At 33.3% G+C, this 18,644-nt stretch overlaps 1 protein-coding gene across 4 annotated transcripts in view; it reads right to left on the bottom strand.

Moving 5' to 3' along the window:
• LOC145261151 (uncharacterized) overlaps positions 1–16,837 on the bottom strand; it is a 1,211,790-nt gene extending 1,194,953 nt beyond the window's left edge. For 2 of the 4 annotated variants that reach the window (XM_080119454.1, XM_080119459.1), the window contains exon 1: positions 15,064–15,123. Coding sequence is in view for 2 of the 4 variants with exons in the window: in XM_080119457.1 (XP_079975583.1) it covers positions 16,394–16,430 (37 nt within the window). In the remaining 2 variants the exon portion in view is untranslated. Of the gene's footprint in view, positions 1–15,063; positions 15,124–16,393 lie in introns of those variants that run through there. The other 2 variants (XM_080119457.1, XM_080119452.1) reach the window with 2 other exon arrangements.
• Between the last annotated feature and the right edge of the window lie 1,807 nt (positions 16,838–18,644).

Here is an 18,644-nt window from a genome sequence, read left to right as displayed (position 1 = left end):
TTTTGCTTAAAACCTATTGGTATATGAAAATTTACTAAATTACACAAACTCAGTATATGACATATAAGTATGTGTATATATATATATATATATATATATATATATATATAATATATACTTTTTAAAAGTATGTATTCCTTATAAAATTGGACAAAATTGTTAAGAATAAGTTAATCTATTATCGCTCTAGAGCATATAAATTTTTACATTTCAGTTATCACAAAAATCGATCTATAATCATGATTAATTTTTTTTTTTTTGTAATTTAATGTTTTTCAATTATTTATTTATTAATTTTTTTATAAATGTCTTACACGTGTTTCATTGTGCATATAGCATCTGCAAGCTCACACAAATCATCAGAGGCAGATAAATATTATAGGCAGTTGCACACATCTAGAGGGAATAAAATTAGAAAAGATATGAAAAATGTATGGGACGATTCCAATATTTTTCCCGATCCCAATACATTCACTGATTCCGTAACAATATCGATCCAAATTTCAAATCTTTTAAAATCTTTAAATAAATATCTAGCTACACGTTTTGTTATTGTTGTTGTTGTTGTTGTTGTTGTTGTTGTTTTTTGTTTGTTTGTTTGTTATTGGGGGGGTCGGGTCATTATTGTTTCTTTAGTTTGGGGTGAACTATGTAATATGTATGTAAGATTTAAGCAAACATAAAAATATGTACGTGATGGTTGATCTATACATTTTAGTTTTACTCGTAAGTTTAAAATAATTAAATATGTATTATTTCATTCATAGTACTATTTTGTTAAAATTAATAAATATGTATTATTTCATTCATAGTAAAATTAATAAATATGTATTATTTCATTCATAGTACTAGTTTGTTAAAATTTATAAATATGTATTATTTCATTCATAGTAAAATTAATAAATATGTATTATTTCATTCATAATACTAGTTTGTTAAAATTAATAAATATGTATTATTTCATTCATAGTAAAATTAATAAATATGTATTATTACATTCATAGTACTAGTTTGTTAAGATTAATAAATATGTATTATTTCATTCATAGTAAAATTAATAAATATGTATTATTTCATTCATAGTACTAGTTTGTTAAAATTAATAAATATGTATTATTTCATTCATAGTAAAATTAATAAATATGTATTATTTCATTCATAGTACTAGTTTGTTAAAATTAATATGTATTATTTCATTCATAGTAAAATTAATAAATATGTATTATTTCATTCATAGTACTAGTTTGTTGAAATATGTATTATTTCATTCATAGTAAAATTAATAAATATGTATTATTTCATTCATAGTAAAATTAATAAATATGTATTATTTCATTCATAGTAAAATTAATAAATATGTATTATTTCATTCATAGTACTAGTTTGTTAAAATTAATAAATATGTATTATTTCATTCATAGTAAAATTAATAAATATGTATTATTTCATTCATAGTACTCGTAATTGTTTGTTTGTTTGTGTTTTTTCCATCGGAAAATAGGTACAATTTCTCATTCCGATACCAATATAGACTCTGATATCCCAAAAATGTTTCGATTTTTTCGATTCCTGATTCCGGTTAATCATCTCAAGACTAATACATTCTATAAGTAACTACCTAGGGTGGCGGGTAAATGCAAAATCAATCAACGATTTTAATATTCATATGGACAAGTATATGTGGGTTTACACAAGACAGTCATCTTCCTGTCATTCAATTTATGTCAGATAAATACCCTCACAAGAGAAATTAATCGGTTAAATACTAAGACATTTATAGCAACAACTTGTATTTCTATCACAGCGAAGAAAAAAAAATTTTCTTCCTAAATAATTGTTTATAGTATCAGAAAATACATACAAAATATTGCGATTTTTTTCCGATTACTGATTCGGATACTAATTAATTGCCCTAACGCTATTTCATATTATAAAGTAATGTTGGGGGGGGGCATCGAAAAACGGGCACAATTTTGTGATTCCGATATCGATTTCGACACCAACATTTATCCCGATTTTGTCCAAATTTTCTTTTAATTTTCCCTATTCCAATTAATCTTTCCAACACGTGTGTATATATATATATATATATATATATATATATATATATATATATATATATATATATATATATATATATATATATATATATATATATAACACTGTTGATTAAAAATTTAAGACCACTTAAAAATCTTTAAAAAGAAACCTTTTTTTAAGGATAGATTTTAAACTCTTCCGACTTAAGGTTACCAATACTACAATCTAAAAGGTTAAAGGTTATGGAAATAAAAAGGTACATTCCAAAAACATTATTTAAAAATTTACATTTTTATTAAATTAGGCTTTTTACACACGATTAAAATTATAAGACCAAGGGTATAAATTGTTAGATTTATGGTAATTCTAATTTTTTTAGTTCAGTTAGAGATTAACGATCACTGTGTAAAGCAAAAAAATTAACCGAAGCTGAGCGCTCTCGAATTCTAGGATTCCATAAGCAAGGTTTGTCACAGCGAGCGATAGCAGCTAAGGTAAATCGCAGTAAAACTGTTATTTGCAACTTTCTAAAGAACACTGAGAATTATGGAAAAGCTAAATCCTTTGGTAGGCCTCCCACAATTTCTCCTGCATTGAGTAGGAGAATCGACCGGGTTGTTATGAATGACAGAAGTCTTTCTTTTAGTCAAATTAAGGCGGTTACAGATGCTGATTGCAATCCAATAACCATCAGACGACACTTACAACAAAAAGGCATGGTAAATAAAAAATTCCTCGATTGCTTCAACGTCACAAAGTGGACGGTTTAAGATTTGGTCGTGAATACCAAATCTGGGATGTTGAGAAGTAGAAGAAAGTCCTGTTTTCTGATGAGAAAAATTCAATTTAGATGGTCCTGATGGCTTCCAGCGATATTGGCATGACAAAAACATGCCCCTTGAAATTTTTTCCACACGTCATAGTGGTGGAGGGTTCGTAATGGTATAGGCTGCCTTTCCTTTCCTTATGAGAAACGATGGAGCTCCAGGTGGTGCAGTGTCGTCAGACAGCAGTTGGTTATGTTAGCATGCTACAAAAAGAATCTTTGATGATGGGGGGTCATCGTTTGTGTGGGGATGGGTGGTTATTCCAACAGGATAACGCTGCAATCCACACTTTTCTACAAGAAAATGGAGTCCATCTCTTGGGACATCCTGCATGCTCACCGGACTTGAACCCAATTGAAAATGTTTGGGGATTGATGACAAGAGAGGTTTATCGAAATGGCAAACAATATTCAAAAAAAAAAATAACTTTGTGAAGCCATCTTCAGAAACTGGAGCATCTTAATGGAAAACCTTAATTCTCGCATGTCCCACAGAATTTTTGAAGTCATCAAAAGCAATGGGGGGGTAGAACTGATTATTAAATATGATTGTTGAATCTTTTCATACATACACTTTTCATACACTTTTTGTACAATTTAATAGAATTTTTGTTTCTGGTCTTACAATTTTGATCATGTGTAAAAGCCTAATTTAATAAAAATGTAAATTTAAAAAATAAAATCGTTAGAATGTAGCTTTTTGTTTTCATAACCTTTTAGATTATAGTATTGGTAACCTTAAGTCGGAAGAGTTTAAAATCTATCCTTAAAAAAGAGGGGTTTTTTTTAAAGATTTTAAAGATGTTTAAGTAGTCTTAAAGTTTGGATCAGCGATATATATATATATATATATATATATATATATATATATATATATATATATATATATATATATATATAAAGTACCATTTCACACGGAAGGTTGATGGACAAAAAACATCGCTCTCAATGTCGACCGCCCCTCTAATTATTTTAATCTCTTTTCACATAAGAATAGATGTTCAAATGTCGATTAATTTGTTTTAGTATTTTGCCCGAAAAACAATGGATATTAACAAGAAAATGTGTCCATATTCTTTCCGAGAAAGTATAGAAAAGAACATATCAGCTCATATCATCTTTTTGGCGTGTCTTGTGTAGTTTCTGAATTTTAGGTGGACGCACGCAGATACGTAAGAATAAACAACAGCCATTTACAGTGACACACATAAGTATTGGACACATGTTATTTTCTATTATATCTCGAATTTATGTTCACCAGTTTGCCTGATATTTGGTTAGTAATATCTCGTAAAGTTGTTCTTAGTTGTATGTGGAAAGACAATTAAAAACTCCTAGTTTAATCTATTTTTTTAACAAAGTTCAAAATTACCATATGCAAAATTATTGGATGCATGAAACTTTTTTCAAATGTCCAATCGAAACTTGGTATTTTATGTATGTTATATCTCACCAATCAGAGAAGGACACAATTATTCATAAGATAGTGCTATTAATCATCTGAGTCTTTGATGTTCATTTTGTAATTCAAATATTTAAAATGGCAAACCCTAAAGAATTATCCAAAGATCTGCGAGATAGAATCATTGAACTTCACAAAGGTCAAGGTTACCGAAAAGATTAGCAAAGGAATTAATCTAAGACTAAGTACAGTAGGAAAGACTATCAAGATGTATAAGAAATATGGCGACAGTACAACAAACCTTCCAAGAAATGGAAGACCGTGAAAAATAAATGAGAATACTTCAAGGTGGATCAAGAGAAATACACACTCTTTATTACACGTTTTGAAATTAAAACTGGTGTTAAGGGTGCTAGAATTAATGTAAGTAAAGATACCATTTGCAGAGTTCTATATCGTGCAGGCTTTCATTCAAGATCCTAAAGAGAAGTGCCTTTACTGAAAAACAAACATATCAAAGACTGATTAAAGTTTGTCGAAGCTTATGAAAAAAAAGGTATATAGTTTGGGGAAAAGGGTAATTTGGTCGGATTAAACGGAAGTTGAACAATTCTGAATGGATACAGCGACAAATATTAGATAAAAGAAAATGTCACTGCTTTCAATAAACATAATACCATCCCCATAGTTAAGTTTGAGCGTCGTTATGGGATGCTTTTCATCCAAGTACACTAGTGAATTACAAGTTACCCATAGGAGAATGGATGGTAGGACATACAGGGAGATTCCAGAGAATAATATTCAGAAATCTACGACCTCTTTAGGGTATGGTCGGAATTTTGTGCTTCAACACGACAATGATCCCAAACATACCGCAAAACTTACAAGGAATGGTTTGAAAATAATGTTGTTTTTTTTTTGTTTTTGTTTTTTTCGTTTGCTGGTTTGTTTGTTTTTTATTTTTGTTTTTGTTTTTTATACATAGTAGTCACCACTTATCAAGGCCCGGAGGCCACTCGAGGATAAAGGTTAATGGGTGTACAATAGTCAATGGGATAACATTGTAGTAATCGTTAGTAGTGGAAATTTGGTAACATGGATTAATTAAAGAGACGGTTCATCAAGAATTTGTTTACGTTGGACTTGAAAACGACCAAATTGCAGTCGGCTGTAAAGCAGGCAAACGGAAGAGAGTTCAACCGGCTTTGTTCATGGAATCTACGTTTAGGTTTAGGTACAGATAAAGAGTGGGGTAAATTATTGATAGTGGTTCCAGCTAGACGAGTGTTTTTCGTGAAAGTCTGATGAGGGGGGGGACCATAGATTGGAACTCAGACGAGCACTTGCTATGGTATTAATATTCTCAGTCTTCTGACTTGAATCCAAATGACAATTTTTGGAACACATTGAAGGTCAAAGTTCATAAACGATATCCACAAAATATGAAGCAATTAAAGGAATTATACAAGGAATAATAAGGGGTATAGTAACGGGGGATCAGTGTGAAAAACCTGTGGTCAACTATAGAAAGCGACTAGAAGCAGTGGAACAAAATAGATGCTACGCAACAAAATATGAAATTGATTTATCCAATAGATGTGCATGAGCTGATTTTTGAACGTTGATAAAAAAAAATGGATTTAACCGAGCGATTGACTTTGCGTTTTTTTTTTGTTTTTTTTTTTCATTTTTTACACCATTATTATTATTATTATTATTATTATTGTTATTATTATTATTATTATTATTATTATTGTTGTTGTTGTTGTTGTTGTTTTTATTATTATTATTATTATTATTATTATTATTATCATTATTATTATTATTATTATTATTATTATTATTATTATCATTATTATTATTATTATTATCATTATTATTATTATTATTATTATCATTATTATTATTATTATTATTATCATTATTATTATTATTATCATTATTATCATTATTATTATTATTATTATTATTATTATTATTATTATTATTATCATTATTATTATTATTATTATTATTATTATTATTATCATTATTATTGGCACACAAGGAGCTTTCACACAGGTTATCAAAGATCTCTCTTTGAAAACAACTTGTGATGTTCTCTGGAAGCTGAGTGACAAAAAGTCTTCCCAGATTTCCAATACTCTCCATCTCTTTCGATAGCATTTGCAAATAAATTTGCGTTATCGCAACAACTGCTTGCCATTGACTTCTCGCTGGTAGCTGATGGCACTTTACTAATCTATTTCTTTATAAATAAATAAAGAATTCTTCATAAGTTTTGGTTTCGGTTTCGATTATAGAACTAAATTTATATGTGTGTGTGTGTGTGTGTGTGTGTGTGTGTGTGTGTGTGGGTGTGTGTGTGTGTGTGTGTGTGTGTGTGTTATTTGAGAAGGAAACCCCGAGAATAAATAAAATGGTAATCAACGTTACGTACCTATTTCAGGGGACCTCCTCAAGATTTCGTTGGAAAAATGTAAAAGAAAACGATCACAGACCACGTGCGAGTGAAAAAGGAAAAAATCCTAAAGTCTTTCCCATTCTGAACCGAAACTATAAATGTGCTTCAATATATATGTCCTTAACCGTCTCTCCTCATATAATTTAAACAAAATAAACAAGATAAAAATAAATAAAAAAATTAAATGTGCATGTATATGAATTAAAAAAACAAAAAAAGACGCACATTTATAGTTTCGGCCTGGAATGGGAAGGATTTTAGGATTTTTTTTTTTTTCACTCACATGTTGTCTTTGATCGTTTTTCTTCTACATTTTTCCTACGAAATCATGAGGATGTCCCCTGAAATAGGGACGAAACGTTGATTACCATTTTATTAATTCTCGGTTTTCCTTCTCAAAAATAACATGATATACTAATAAGTTTGGGACTCGATTTCGATTCAAGCTAACGTATCCAAGTCATATAGATATAGCTTTTAATTTTGAAATCGCAACTTTATAATATACAAAAATAGATAGAACATTAACTCTATAATAATATATACGAAATATGCAAGAATTAAAATATCATACTTAAGCGTACTTTACGACCTGGCTACGCTGGGCGTCCCTGTTAGCTTGGATAAATACTTTTGTAGTTTTAACAAAAAGACTACACTAATATCAGATCGTCTCCATTTACATTGAACATCTACAGAATGCCAACATCAATATATTACATATGAGTGAGTCCCCTGTGGAATTTCCACAGGTCCCGCTAGTTGTTATTATTATTGTACTAACAGAGGCGCAGTTTTCGTATATATATATATATATATATATATATTTATATTATTATAGTGTCAATTCTCTATTTATTATTAAGTATTATACTATACCCAATATATAGTAGTAATTTCAACATTTTTTTTTTTTTCAAAAAAGCTTTGAGTCTTGAAAAGCTAGAATCAAAACCAAAACGAAAACTTCTGAAGAATTTTCGGTAAAATCGTTTATTACAAGGTTCAAGCAAGCAAGGCCGTCCGGACGGTCCACAGAGTTTTAAAATTATTACGATTTACAGTTTAACTTTAAATCATTAATATAGTTCAATTGCAATTTAAATCATTAATATAGTTCAATTGCAATTTTTTAAATCATATTTACTGACTTTAGAATTGTCCGACTTTACTTACTCCTAAAAGTATCCTGTACCTCTACAAGGCCACCATTCGTCCATGTATGGAGTACTGTTGTCACATTTGGGCTGGTGCATCTGCTGCCTGTCTCTCACTCCTGGACAGGGTTCAAAAGAGAGTCGTCAACCTGATAGGTCCTGAACTGTCATCTAGGCTTCAGCCTATGTCCTATCGACGAGATGTTGCATCCCTCTGCCTGTTCTACAAATACTTTAATGGTGAATGCTCTGACGAACTGCAAACACTTCTACCTCCTCGATGTAACTACCCCCGACAAACCCGACAAGCAACTAAGTCCCACCCCTTTACAAGATCCCTAGGTGCAAGAAAGCCTTTTACTCCAATAGTTTCTTCCCCAGAACTGCAAGTTTTTGGAACTCCCTTCCGGGATTCTGCTTTCCTAACTGTACTGATATGCAGAAGTTCAAGTGTAATGTGAACAAACATCTTTCTACTCATCTCCCTTCATAATGTCGCCGCAAATTATGTCCCTGATAGTAGCCCCCTATTTCAAAGTGGCACTGTGCCTTGTTTGGGGTGAAAATTGAATAAAAAAAAGAAAATCGCTGACTTTTACTGATATTACAAATGCGAACATAAATATTTACCTGTTTGATATTTGGAGAGAAGGAAGAGTTTAGTTTGTTATGTAAGTTACACGTTAATTGACCCCAAGTGATATTATTAAATTGATTCCTAGTTGGTATTATATGACATTCTCGTGTGTCGGTAGTCAATATACATTAAAATAACATAGCGAACTAAAAAAAAACACCGTGACTCCCTTATTAAAATTACACAAGAACGTGTTACATATTTTTTTATAATCTAAAAGTCTCTTGCTGAATCAAAAAATATAAAAATATATAATTTTCGTAAGTGATTTTCAGCAAAATTTGTAAAGAAAAATGTCTGCCCATGTAAAATTGACACCCTGAACATTTTAGAATTGTCAGACAGAATTAGTTTTCAGTTTAGTTGTACAGGATGGAACGATAAAATTATCACTCTAGAAAAGGCGACATGATTCCATTTCCGTTCGATGAAACCCGGTTTTCTTTTTCTTTTGCGAACCTGTCGGCGAGTTGTTTACAAATCCCAATAGCGTTAGGAGCCTTCTATCATGTCTGAAAATGACACAATGCTCAACGATCGAGATCGGAGATGCACCGCTGTACAACTCATGCTCCCTACCGATCTAAGTTATGACAACAGAATCATTGCCAGCACCCTCAAAATGCATCGTTGGATTGCCACGAGTAACAGGGATGTGCCCAGTGAAATGAAAACAAAGTTTCCGGCCACAGTTATGGTCTTTGGTGTGGTTTCAAGTAAGGGTCACATCATGCCACCTCACATTTTCGAATTTGGCTTGAAAGTCAACACCAATGTGCTGAAGAATGTCGTGATCCCTTGCTGCAATCATGTGACCGCTGGCAGACACTGGGTGTGGCAGCAGGACTCTGCGCCGTCCCACAAGTCCTTGGCTTCAGAAAGAGTGCACCCTTCTCTCACTGGCCCTCCCCCTGTCCCGACCTGAACTCGCTGGACTACTTCATTTGATCATACATCGAGAACATCACCAACATGACCTCTTACAACACCAAAGTCAGCCTGATCGCCGTCATCCGCCGAGTATTAGCCGAGTTCCCGCTAGCGTTAGTGGAAAAGGCATGCTCCCAGTTCCGGGCCCGTATCGAGACGGTGATTGAGACTGAAGGCAGCTACATTGAATAGATGTCCGCTCTACTACATAATCAAGTTATCTGAATTGATTTTTTCAATAAAAGTTTTAAAATAAACTTGTAGTGTTGTTTTCTTTATGGCGAAACTTTTATCGTTCCACCTGAACTTCGCATAATTTAATTTATGAACTTATAACTGCATACTTGTTAACCCAATAAATGTAATAGTTCAATTTAATTTTGTGAGACATACACTTCAGTATTTTCTTAGAAGGTATGACACCAGATGTGGGAGGTTAAGTGTGTCGGTGACGTGAACGCCAGATCACCACATGTTGTATATTAAATGACTATATCGCAAAAATGTCTATTCAAAATGTGCTGAAATAGTCCTGTTTTGTTTTTTGTTTTTACTTCAGTCGAAGTTCTCAGAAATCAAAGGGCCCACTAGCTGGGTCTAACACTTGAACTCTATATGAGATGCATAGATATTCTACTGTTCTAATAAAGTTCTTTATCTCTCAAACACTCCCCAATTAACCATTTTCATATGTTGTAGTATATCTTTTCTTTTGGTCTCTTGGTCTTACTGGATTCCAGGACAAGAATTTATCTAGCCCGGTGGAGTATCCAGCTTCGTGCTTAAAGAAGCTACAGTGAGTTAGCCATAGAAGGGCAGGTCTTATTTGGACTACGAATACTATGTGATTTGGAATATTTGGTCAGGGTTTACTTCTAGGGAAAAGTAACCTCATGCTAGGTTATTCTGACAAACCCCTGTACAGAGAGGCCATAGATACTCGAGGATAGTGTAGCTGTTTATTTTAAAAGAGAAATAAATCTTTATTTTCCTCACTAATTTCAATCAATTAGGGAGAAAACTTTGGAGAGAAAAAAAAGATCTATTCGTGTAATATGTACACTCACACCCCAAAATATATTTTTTTTTACTTTTACGAAAATATGTGCACACATTATACGGGATTTTACGTCAATCCGAAAATGACTAAAAATTTTAAAATTTGAATCTAAATCAGTATCGGTAATTGTATCGGAATCGAGACACAAATTGTAATCGCCCCATCACTAATAGACTTTTATTTAATATACAAAGTAACCTAGTCGGATTTACCAATAAGACCTAAATAGCGTTTAAGCTGACAAAATCGAATTTTAATTCTGACAAGCCATTTTTCATTTGTTATTGTTATACTATGTTATTGTATATACGGCATAATCATGTTGATACACTGATTCTTGTTAAATCACCGAAGTTGAGCCCGGTCAGTACCAGATGGGTGACCAATTTGGAAATGCCAAGTACTGTATGCAGGAGGACATAGACACCACCACCACTGCAAGAGTTGCAAAAAAAAAACTAACGTCGTCATCTCGTCTTACGAGGATATATATATGCGACCTGGGACCGTTTGTGAATTTCATACTCCAGCCTACGGTTACCGCCGCTAAGAAAGAAGTTTCAAGGAAATATCAAGTTCAGAACCGGTTTATAAGCCGGTTAGGGGAGATGACGGTGTTGGGGGAGGGGGTCGACATCCATCTACATATAGCGCCTGATATTCCCAAATGGTCACTCATCTGCTAATGAGTAAGCTGAACGTTGCTTAACTTCGGCGAGAACAGGTGTGTGTACGTTAGCTACGGAGTGCTACAAAACAACGAATATATACACAAAAGGATAGCTAAAAGTGAATATGATGGGGGTGGGGGGTCAAGCAAATAGTAAAACATATGCAAGGCACGTTTTACGTGGGAAGCAACGATCCGTTAAGTCATCCGTCATTGAAAGTATAATAACGGCTGAACAGGCATATCTTGAGATAAAGAAAAGACAATATTACTGATTTTTTTTTTCTAGATGAGGATTTAATAATTCGTATTATTTGGACTATTGGAAATGCTGTTCTCGTCTCTAGTGTCATCCTCACAATGCCATGCTAAGTTTTTACAGTCTTATAAAGCTCAGGTAAAAAGAATGGTTGATGATAACGGGAAGGCGATTTATACAGGATGTCCCCCAAAGAAACTGAGTCGTTACACAAACGAGGAGCGGATATTGATCGTAGAGTGGTACTTTCGGTTGAACTGAAATTTCATAATCCGTCAGCTTCCTATGCTTAATACTCAAAGTGAACCCAGCATTTCTTTTGCCAGAGTAAGACACCTCCAACAGACTCCCATTTTAAAAGTTGGGATACCATGTTGGTCTTAACTTTGCTAATATTATAAGTGCGTAAATATTACGTTCTTTTTATTAAATCATCGAACATTCTATTTCGGTTTAGTTTATTTATAACGGAATCAGGAATTACACACACGCACACACACACACGCACACACACATACACACACACACATACACACATACACACACACATATATATATATATATAGAGAGAGAGAGAGAGAGATAGAGTGAGAGAGAAAGAGAGAGAGTCGTAAAAATTATCAGGTTGGTATCTGGCGGCGCATTAATTCACTGGGAGAGATGCACTCCCAGTCTCCGTTCAGACATGCATCTAGGAGAAGGAAACTCTCATGTAAAAACCTGAGGTCTACTGCATACTCTGTCCTGTGACAGTCATCTGCACCGACAAAGGTTAGCAGTAATACCAAAAAAGTGTGGTTGGTCCTACACAAAGCCTTCACCACTATAAACAAATCATCTGTGTGGATATCCGAGCAACTTATTTGTTGTGGAGGAAACTCATGCGTCGAAATCGACGGGAGAGTCCAATATATATATATATATATATATACATATATATATATATATATATATATATATATATATAGAGAGAGAGAGAGAGAGAGAGAGAGAGAGAGAGAGAGAGAAGAGAGACGGACAGACAGACATACAGACAGACAGACAGAGACAGAAACAGAGGGATTAGTGATGGGACGACTCCAATATTTTTCCCAATCCCGATACAATTACCGATTCCGTACTAAATTCCCGATTCCGATACAAGTACCGATTCCGATTCTTTATAAATCTCTAACTATTTAACTATATAGTTGTATTTTTTTCTCTGATTATCGTAAAAGCGCACATGCTAAATGTGCAAATATTTTCCCAAGAGTAAAAATATACTTGTGGGGGACGGTCTATTGGTTTTAGAATCACTGGTCGTTTAAAATCAGTAAATATTTTTTTTTTATTTTATCATTATTACTAGCAATGAAGATTTCATTTTAAACAAAATCAAATAAAAAAGACAATTCAAAGAATCGCTTTGGCATCGGAAAATCGATACATGTATATATATCTAATATATAAAAGGCTATATGTTTGTCTGTCTGTCTGTTTCTATATTTTCAAACTCTATCTCATCTAGAACTACAAGTTGCAGAGCAGTTCTAAAGGCCTCAAAAGATTGGGTTTTATGAACTGTTCTTTTATGGGTCTCTAGCCAGTTAAAATAGTTTTTAAGGGGTCAAAAATCGGTAAACATTGAAAAAAATCGTTATACATTTGTCTGCATTCATCTTAGTTAATGTTTAATAAGTTGATATACGTGTCACGTTGGGACAGTGGTAACGTCACCAGCTTTAATGTTACAGTTTTGCTTTTGGTTTCGATTCTAGTTGATAATACCAAATACTTTTTTTTACTTTGGAAATCACGACTCTATAATAATATATACGAAATCTGGACGATTTAAAATATCATATTTAAGCGTATTTTACGACCGAGCAAAGCCATGCAAAGCCATGCAAAGCCGTCCCCCCCTTGCTATGTTACACGCTCTTACACACACACACACGCGCGCGCGCACTTATATATGCTAGCATATATATATATATATATATATATATATATATATATATATATATATATATATTAGCACACCGCCTGGCGTTACCAGTATTTTACGGTCGTAAAATACGATTAAATATGATAGTTTAATCTATGCAGATTTCGTATTTATATATAGCCAACGTTCTCTTGACTATTATTATATTGTATCCAATTTCTAGTAGTGATTTCAAAAGTTTAAATAAAACTAAAACTATGGCTTGACTGGCATGATCTAGAATCTAAACCAAAACATATACCTCTCCAGTATTATTCGCTGCTATCTGAATTAAATCCATACGCATATAAAAACTTTTAAAAAAATAACTTTGGTACAGTTATAAGTGTATATTTGCGCATGTGTAGAAGCAATACGTTTAGTTCTATTTTCTTTTTCTTCAATTTTAACCCCTAAATAGCTATTTTTACGGGTTACATTATTTACATGTCAAAACTATATATATATATATATATATATATATATATATATATACCAAGTTTCAAACTTGAAGACAAAAGTGGCGAGAGTAGTCTGATAGAGACCGTTTCGCAGACAGACGGACAAGCTCACTTTTGCATATATTATTTTGATTAAAGTTTCATATTTCCCCACGGTACAGTATTTACATAATCAGGAGCCTTTATTATTTAATTTTATATAAACAGGAAGAATATCGAACCCTTTGTCTGCGCAAGCTCCTTTGTGTACTAAATCGACTCTGTTTCGAGATGATTTGGGTATTATATACATATATATATATATATATATATATATATATATATATATTACTTTCTTAAGAATATACGCATTTATCTAACCCTTATACTCAATTAACCTTCAAGCATTGAAAAGTGGTGATACACTTATATATATATATATATATATATATATATATATATATATATATATATATATATATATACATATATGTGTGTGTTTGTGTGTGTGTGTGTGTAAATCACCACTTTCAATGTATATATGTGTGTGTGTGTGTGTGTGTGTGTGTGTGTGTAATATTTTAAAATACTGTATTATGCATATATTTTTAAGTATTTATTTCAACAGTGCTCTATGCATAAGCAGACCTCAGAATGAAACACGCAAGTGTAGCTTACTTTGCAAAAATATATATTTATAAATATTACCAAATTATTATGACCCTCATTATTACGATTATATTAGGAAATCACTCTGTTTATATGTGTGTGTGTGTGTGTGCGTATACATGTGTATATATATATATACATATATGTATGCATATATATATATATATATATATACATACACATACGTACATTTACATTTACCTATATTAATATATATACCCACACGTACCTCTGTGTGCCTGTGTGTGTGTGTGTGTGTGTGTGAGAGAGAGAGAGAGAGAGAGAGAGAGCAAAATTATTACTACAGATAGATTGAAAGTCTTCAATACGATGAATACGTTAGAGAGAAAGAGAGAGGAGGATGAAGAAGAGGAGAGAAAGGGAATAATGTGTTTAAGTTGGACTGAACTCACATTAGAGGAAACAGAAAGCGATATTTTCGCGCGCGCTGGTCAGAAGCGGAGACAAACAATCTAATTAGCTGTGAACGGATTGCGCATGCGTATCTTGAATAATATAAAACCGACAAGATATCCGTACCTTTTGTTTTTGTTCAAGCGCTATCTTCATTGGCTGTGTCGTTCTCAACAGTGTCGGAGTTGCACGAGTGTTAGAATGAATATACGCGCCGATTGTGGAATCCGTTGAGCCGGGTTCAAATCCGGTACTTGGCATTGAATTATACCATGATCATTTTTGCAAGAGTATCACCCCTCCTCCAGTTTAAGACATAACAAAACTTTTTAAAAATGTTGATATGCCGTAAAATATAAAAATTCGACCCGAAATGAATCCTTTAGTAGTATATATTGTTTACTGGCATAAATTAACTACAAAAGGGTTGATATGCCGTGAAATATATAGATCGAGGTAAGTAATTGTTTACAACAGGTTCCGGAGTTACATAACCGTACAAAGGGTCGATATGCCGTAAAGCATGCAAAATTTAGCTTATAAATGAATCCTTCGCAACATATATTGTTTGCCGGTATTAATTAACCCACAAAGTGTTAGTACTTTGTAAAACATAGAGACAAATTAATTGATCGTTTGTCATAGATATCATATGCCGATATAATTACCCCCTCCACTTCTAAAAAGAAATAGGGTTGATATGTAGTAAACTATATAATAGGTATTGGGTTTGGCAATTACGTAACCACAAAAAAAGTGTTAATACGTAAAAAATATTAACTGAACCAAGAAATGAATAGTTTATAATAGATATTGTGCCCTGGAACAAAATAAGTCAGCAAAAGTGTTGATATGCCGTAAGAAAATACGAAGCTAGCAAATTAATGAATCGTTTATAATACTTGTGTTCCGGTCAAATAAAAAGTAGATATGCCGTAAAACATACAAACTACATCATCAACAATATCAACTGAGCGCTTAATTTAACGAGAGTCCGCTTTGTTTATTACGTTTCTAAATTTTTTTAGATAGGATTGATTATTCGTAATATTTGGAATCTTCGGACTACTGGTTTCATCTTGAGCGTTAGTGGGTAGAGTATTTGGCAAAATTCAGTTGTAGACAGTAAGACTTCTAGAGGTTCAGAGTTCAATTCGCAGTGTGGGCGACACTCAAAAACATAATTACGAATTACTTAGTTCTGCCCAGACATGACTGACGGAACCAGAGCATGTTACCCTCGTGGATTAAATAAAGGGTTCGGCTCGAAATTTTGTGCAGATTCCCAAATTCCAGAGTTCGACAAGATGCACCTGAAGAAAGTCGGAGGTTACATCGACCGAAATGTTGTGAAAATAACATTCAAAATAAGAAGAGTAATCCGAAGATTCAAATAATTCGCTTTGTTTGTTTATCTTTTTTCTTTTTTTTTAATCTGAATAAAAATCGTACTTACCAGAATCCACTTCTCTTTTAAGACGAGGTGAAGACATTTTTTTTGTGTTGTTTTGTTTTCCCCGCAATAAAACTATCTCAAAATTGCAGGCGGAAAGAAATTAAACAATGTCCAAGCAAGGCAAATAATAAAAAAAACAACAACAACAAAAAGAATTGATAATAGAATAGTTGTGACACGCGCAGCAACAGTCTCCGTACGCGCAGAATAACAACCGGCTCAACGCTTGCTGCAACTACCAATGCTTACGTTGGTTTCCCCATCCCCTTTCTTTCCCCACTCCCAACCCCGCTCTTCGAACTGCCACTACAACGACTGCTGCAGTTTCGACCTAGTAAGAAAGCCGAAAAACGACGACGACGACCTCAATAATGGCGGGGGAGGGGGAGGTGGGTCTCGACTGCCATCGATTGCTGATTGACTCCTCCAACGGCAGCAACAGCTAAGGCAACAGTGGGTTTTTAAAAGGCGAAGACAGGGATGCTGAGGAAAAAAACAGGGGATGAAGGGGTAAAAACGGCACGCTGCTGCACAACGGCACGCATGGTTTTGCAGGAGAATTTCACGCGCAACATGATGGGATTCCCTTCATCGATCCGCGTTCTTCTGGAAAAGGAATTTTTAAGTGACTGAATTTTTTTTTTTTTTGTTGGCATGCGTTTGCGTCTCAACAAGAGGAACTACCAATGGTCAATCATGCCTCAATTTAAAATAGCATTTTAGCTGGTCTGTTACGCTTAAGTTTGAAATAACAATAAACGCGAAAAGTCACGCTAAATTTGAATTAGCATTTTTTTTTTCATCAATCTGTAAGTCTAGAAGGTTTAAAATATCCCTCTCTACTGGGCTTCTATCCATGGTCCCTCCTACCCCCTCTGTAAAACATTCGCCACAAATACTCGCTTAGTTAAAATAACTATTAACATTTTTACTTTTTGTTTACATGGTAGTCACTCGAAGATAAGGGTTATTGCGTGTACAGTAATCAATGGGATAGTATCGTAGTAATCGTTAGTATTGGAGATTTGATAAAGTGTCCTACTTAAGGGGGCGGTTCATGAGGAATTTGTTTATGTTGGACTTGAAGACATCCAAGTTGTAGTCAGGTGGGAAACAGGCAAACGGAAAAGAGTTCCACAGGCGTGCACTTATAAGAAAAAAGCTTTGTTTATGGAATCTACGTTTTGGTTTTGGCACAGATAAAGAGTGGGGAACATTTTTGACAGTGGTTTCAGCTAGACGAGTGTTTATCGTGAAAGATTGGCGAGGGTGTATCAGAGATTGGAGCTCAGACTTATTCTTTATGCCTAAACGAAAATTATATAAGAAAGGTATTTTTTTTTTTTTTTTTTTTACCTAAAACTATTCGATTTCCTTGATATAAAGAACTAAAAAATATACCATTTTTAGATCAAAAACTGTTCAATTTCCATTTTTAAAAAGAGTTAATACAGGGTTACCCCCCCCCAAAAAAAACGGGCCCAACTCTAATTAGGCCTCGTTTCTTAGTGTTTTGTCCGAATGAAATGAAACTTTGGTCATAACTATTTTATTATATTCAAAACACTAGAGTCTTTGGCCTTTTTTTTCTCCGTTGACTGTAAAATACTCATAAAAACAATTGAATGTCCTTTGTTTTATTTGGGGGGGGGGTCACCCTGTACTAGATTATCGTCTTGCCAGGAGCGATTTTCATAAAAAAATTCATAATTGACCTTTTTTATAAAAAAAATCGCTCCAGACAAGGCATAAAATCACTTGATGTAATGAACTGAAAAAAAAAATACCATTTTTAAATCAAAGACTAGCCAACGATAAGTGTTAGACGGATATATTCCGATCCAGAAAACAGCAATTCTTTCTCCTTTGTCAGAAAAATCACTGATGGAATGTGAAGACTAAAGGTAAGTAAGAGTTACGAATCTGCCGAAAAGAAAACCTAACCTCGACTTTCTGTTCTCCATATTTTCCCTGAAATTCCGCTTAAAATAATATTTGAAACATAACTAGACCTTACCTCTTACAGAAATCGATGGACGCATCCATTTTAAATACGCCCAAGTGTCTATAAATTAAACCTGTCTGTCAATCACGCTAAAGTTTGACATAGCATATTCAATGAGTTGATCACGTTTGATCCTGAAATAGAACGTACAAACGCTTTTTAACAAGCGGTTTGGATTTGCGTTTCCTTTAAACGTCTCTTTGAAAAGTTCTGTATGTCACACCGCATGTCACGCCTCTGCTATAA

Source organism: Euprymna scolopes, chromosome 37 (genome assembly GCF_053919585.1).
Source record: "Euprymna scolopes isolate OS-2025 chromosome 37, ASM5391958v1, whole genome shotgun sequence".
Lineage (NCBI taxonomy): Eukaryota > Metazoa > Mollusca > Cephalopoda > Sepiida > Sepiolidae > Euprymna > Euprymna scolopes.
The sequence above is the reverse complement of the archived record's forward strand: the minus strand, read 5'-3'. Positions and strand labels throughout refer to the sequence as shown.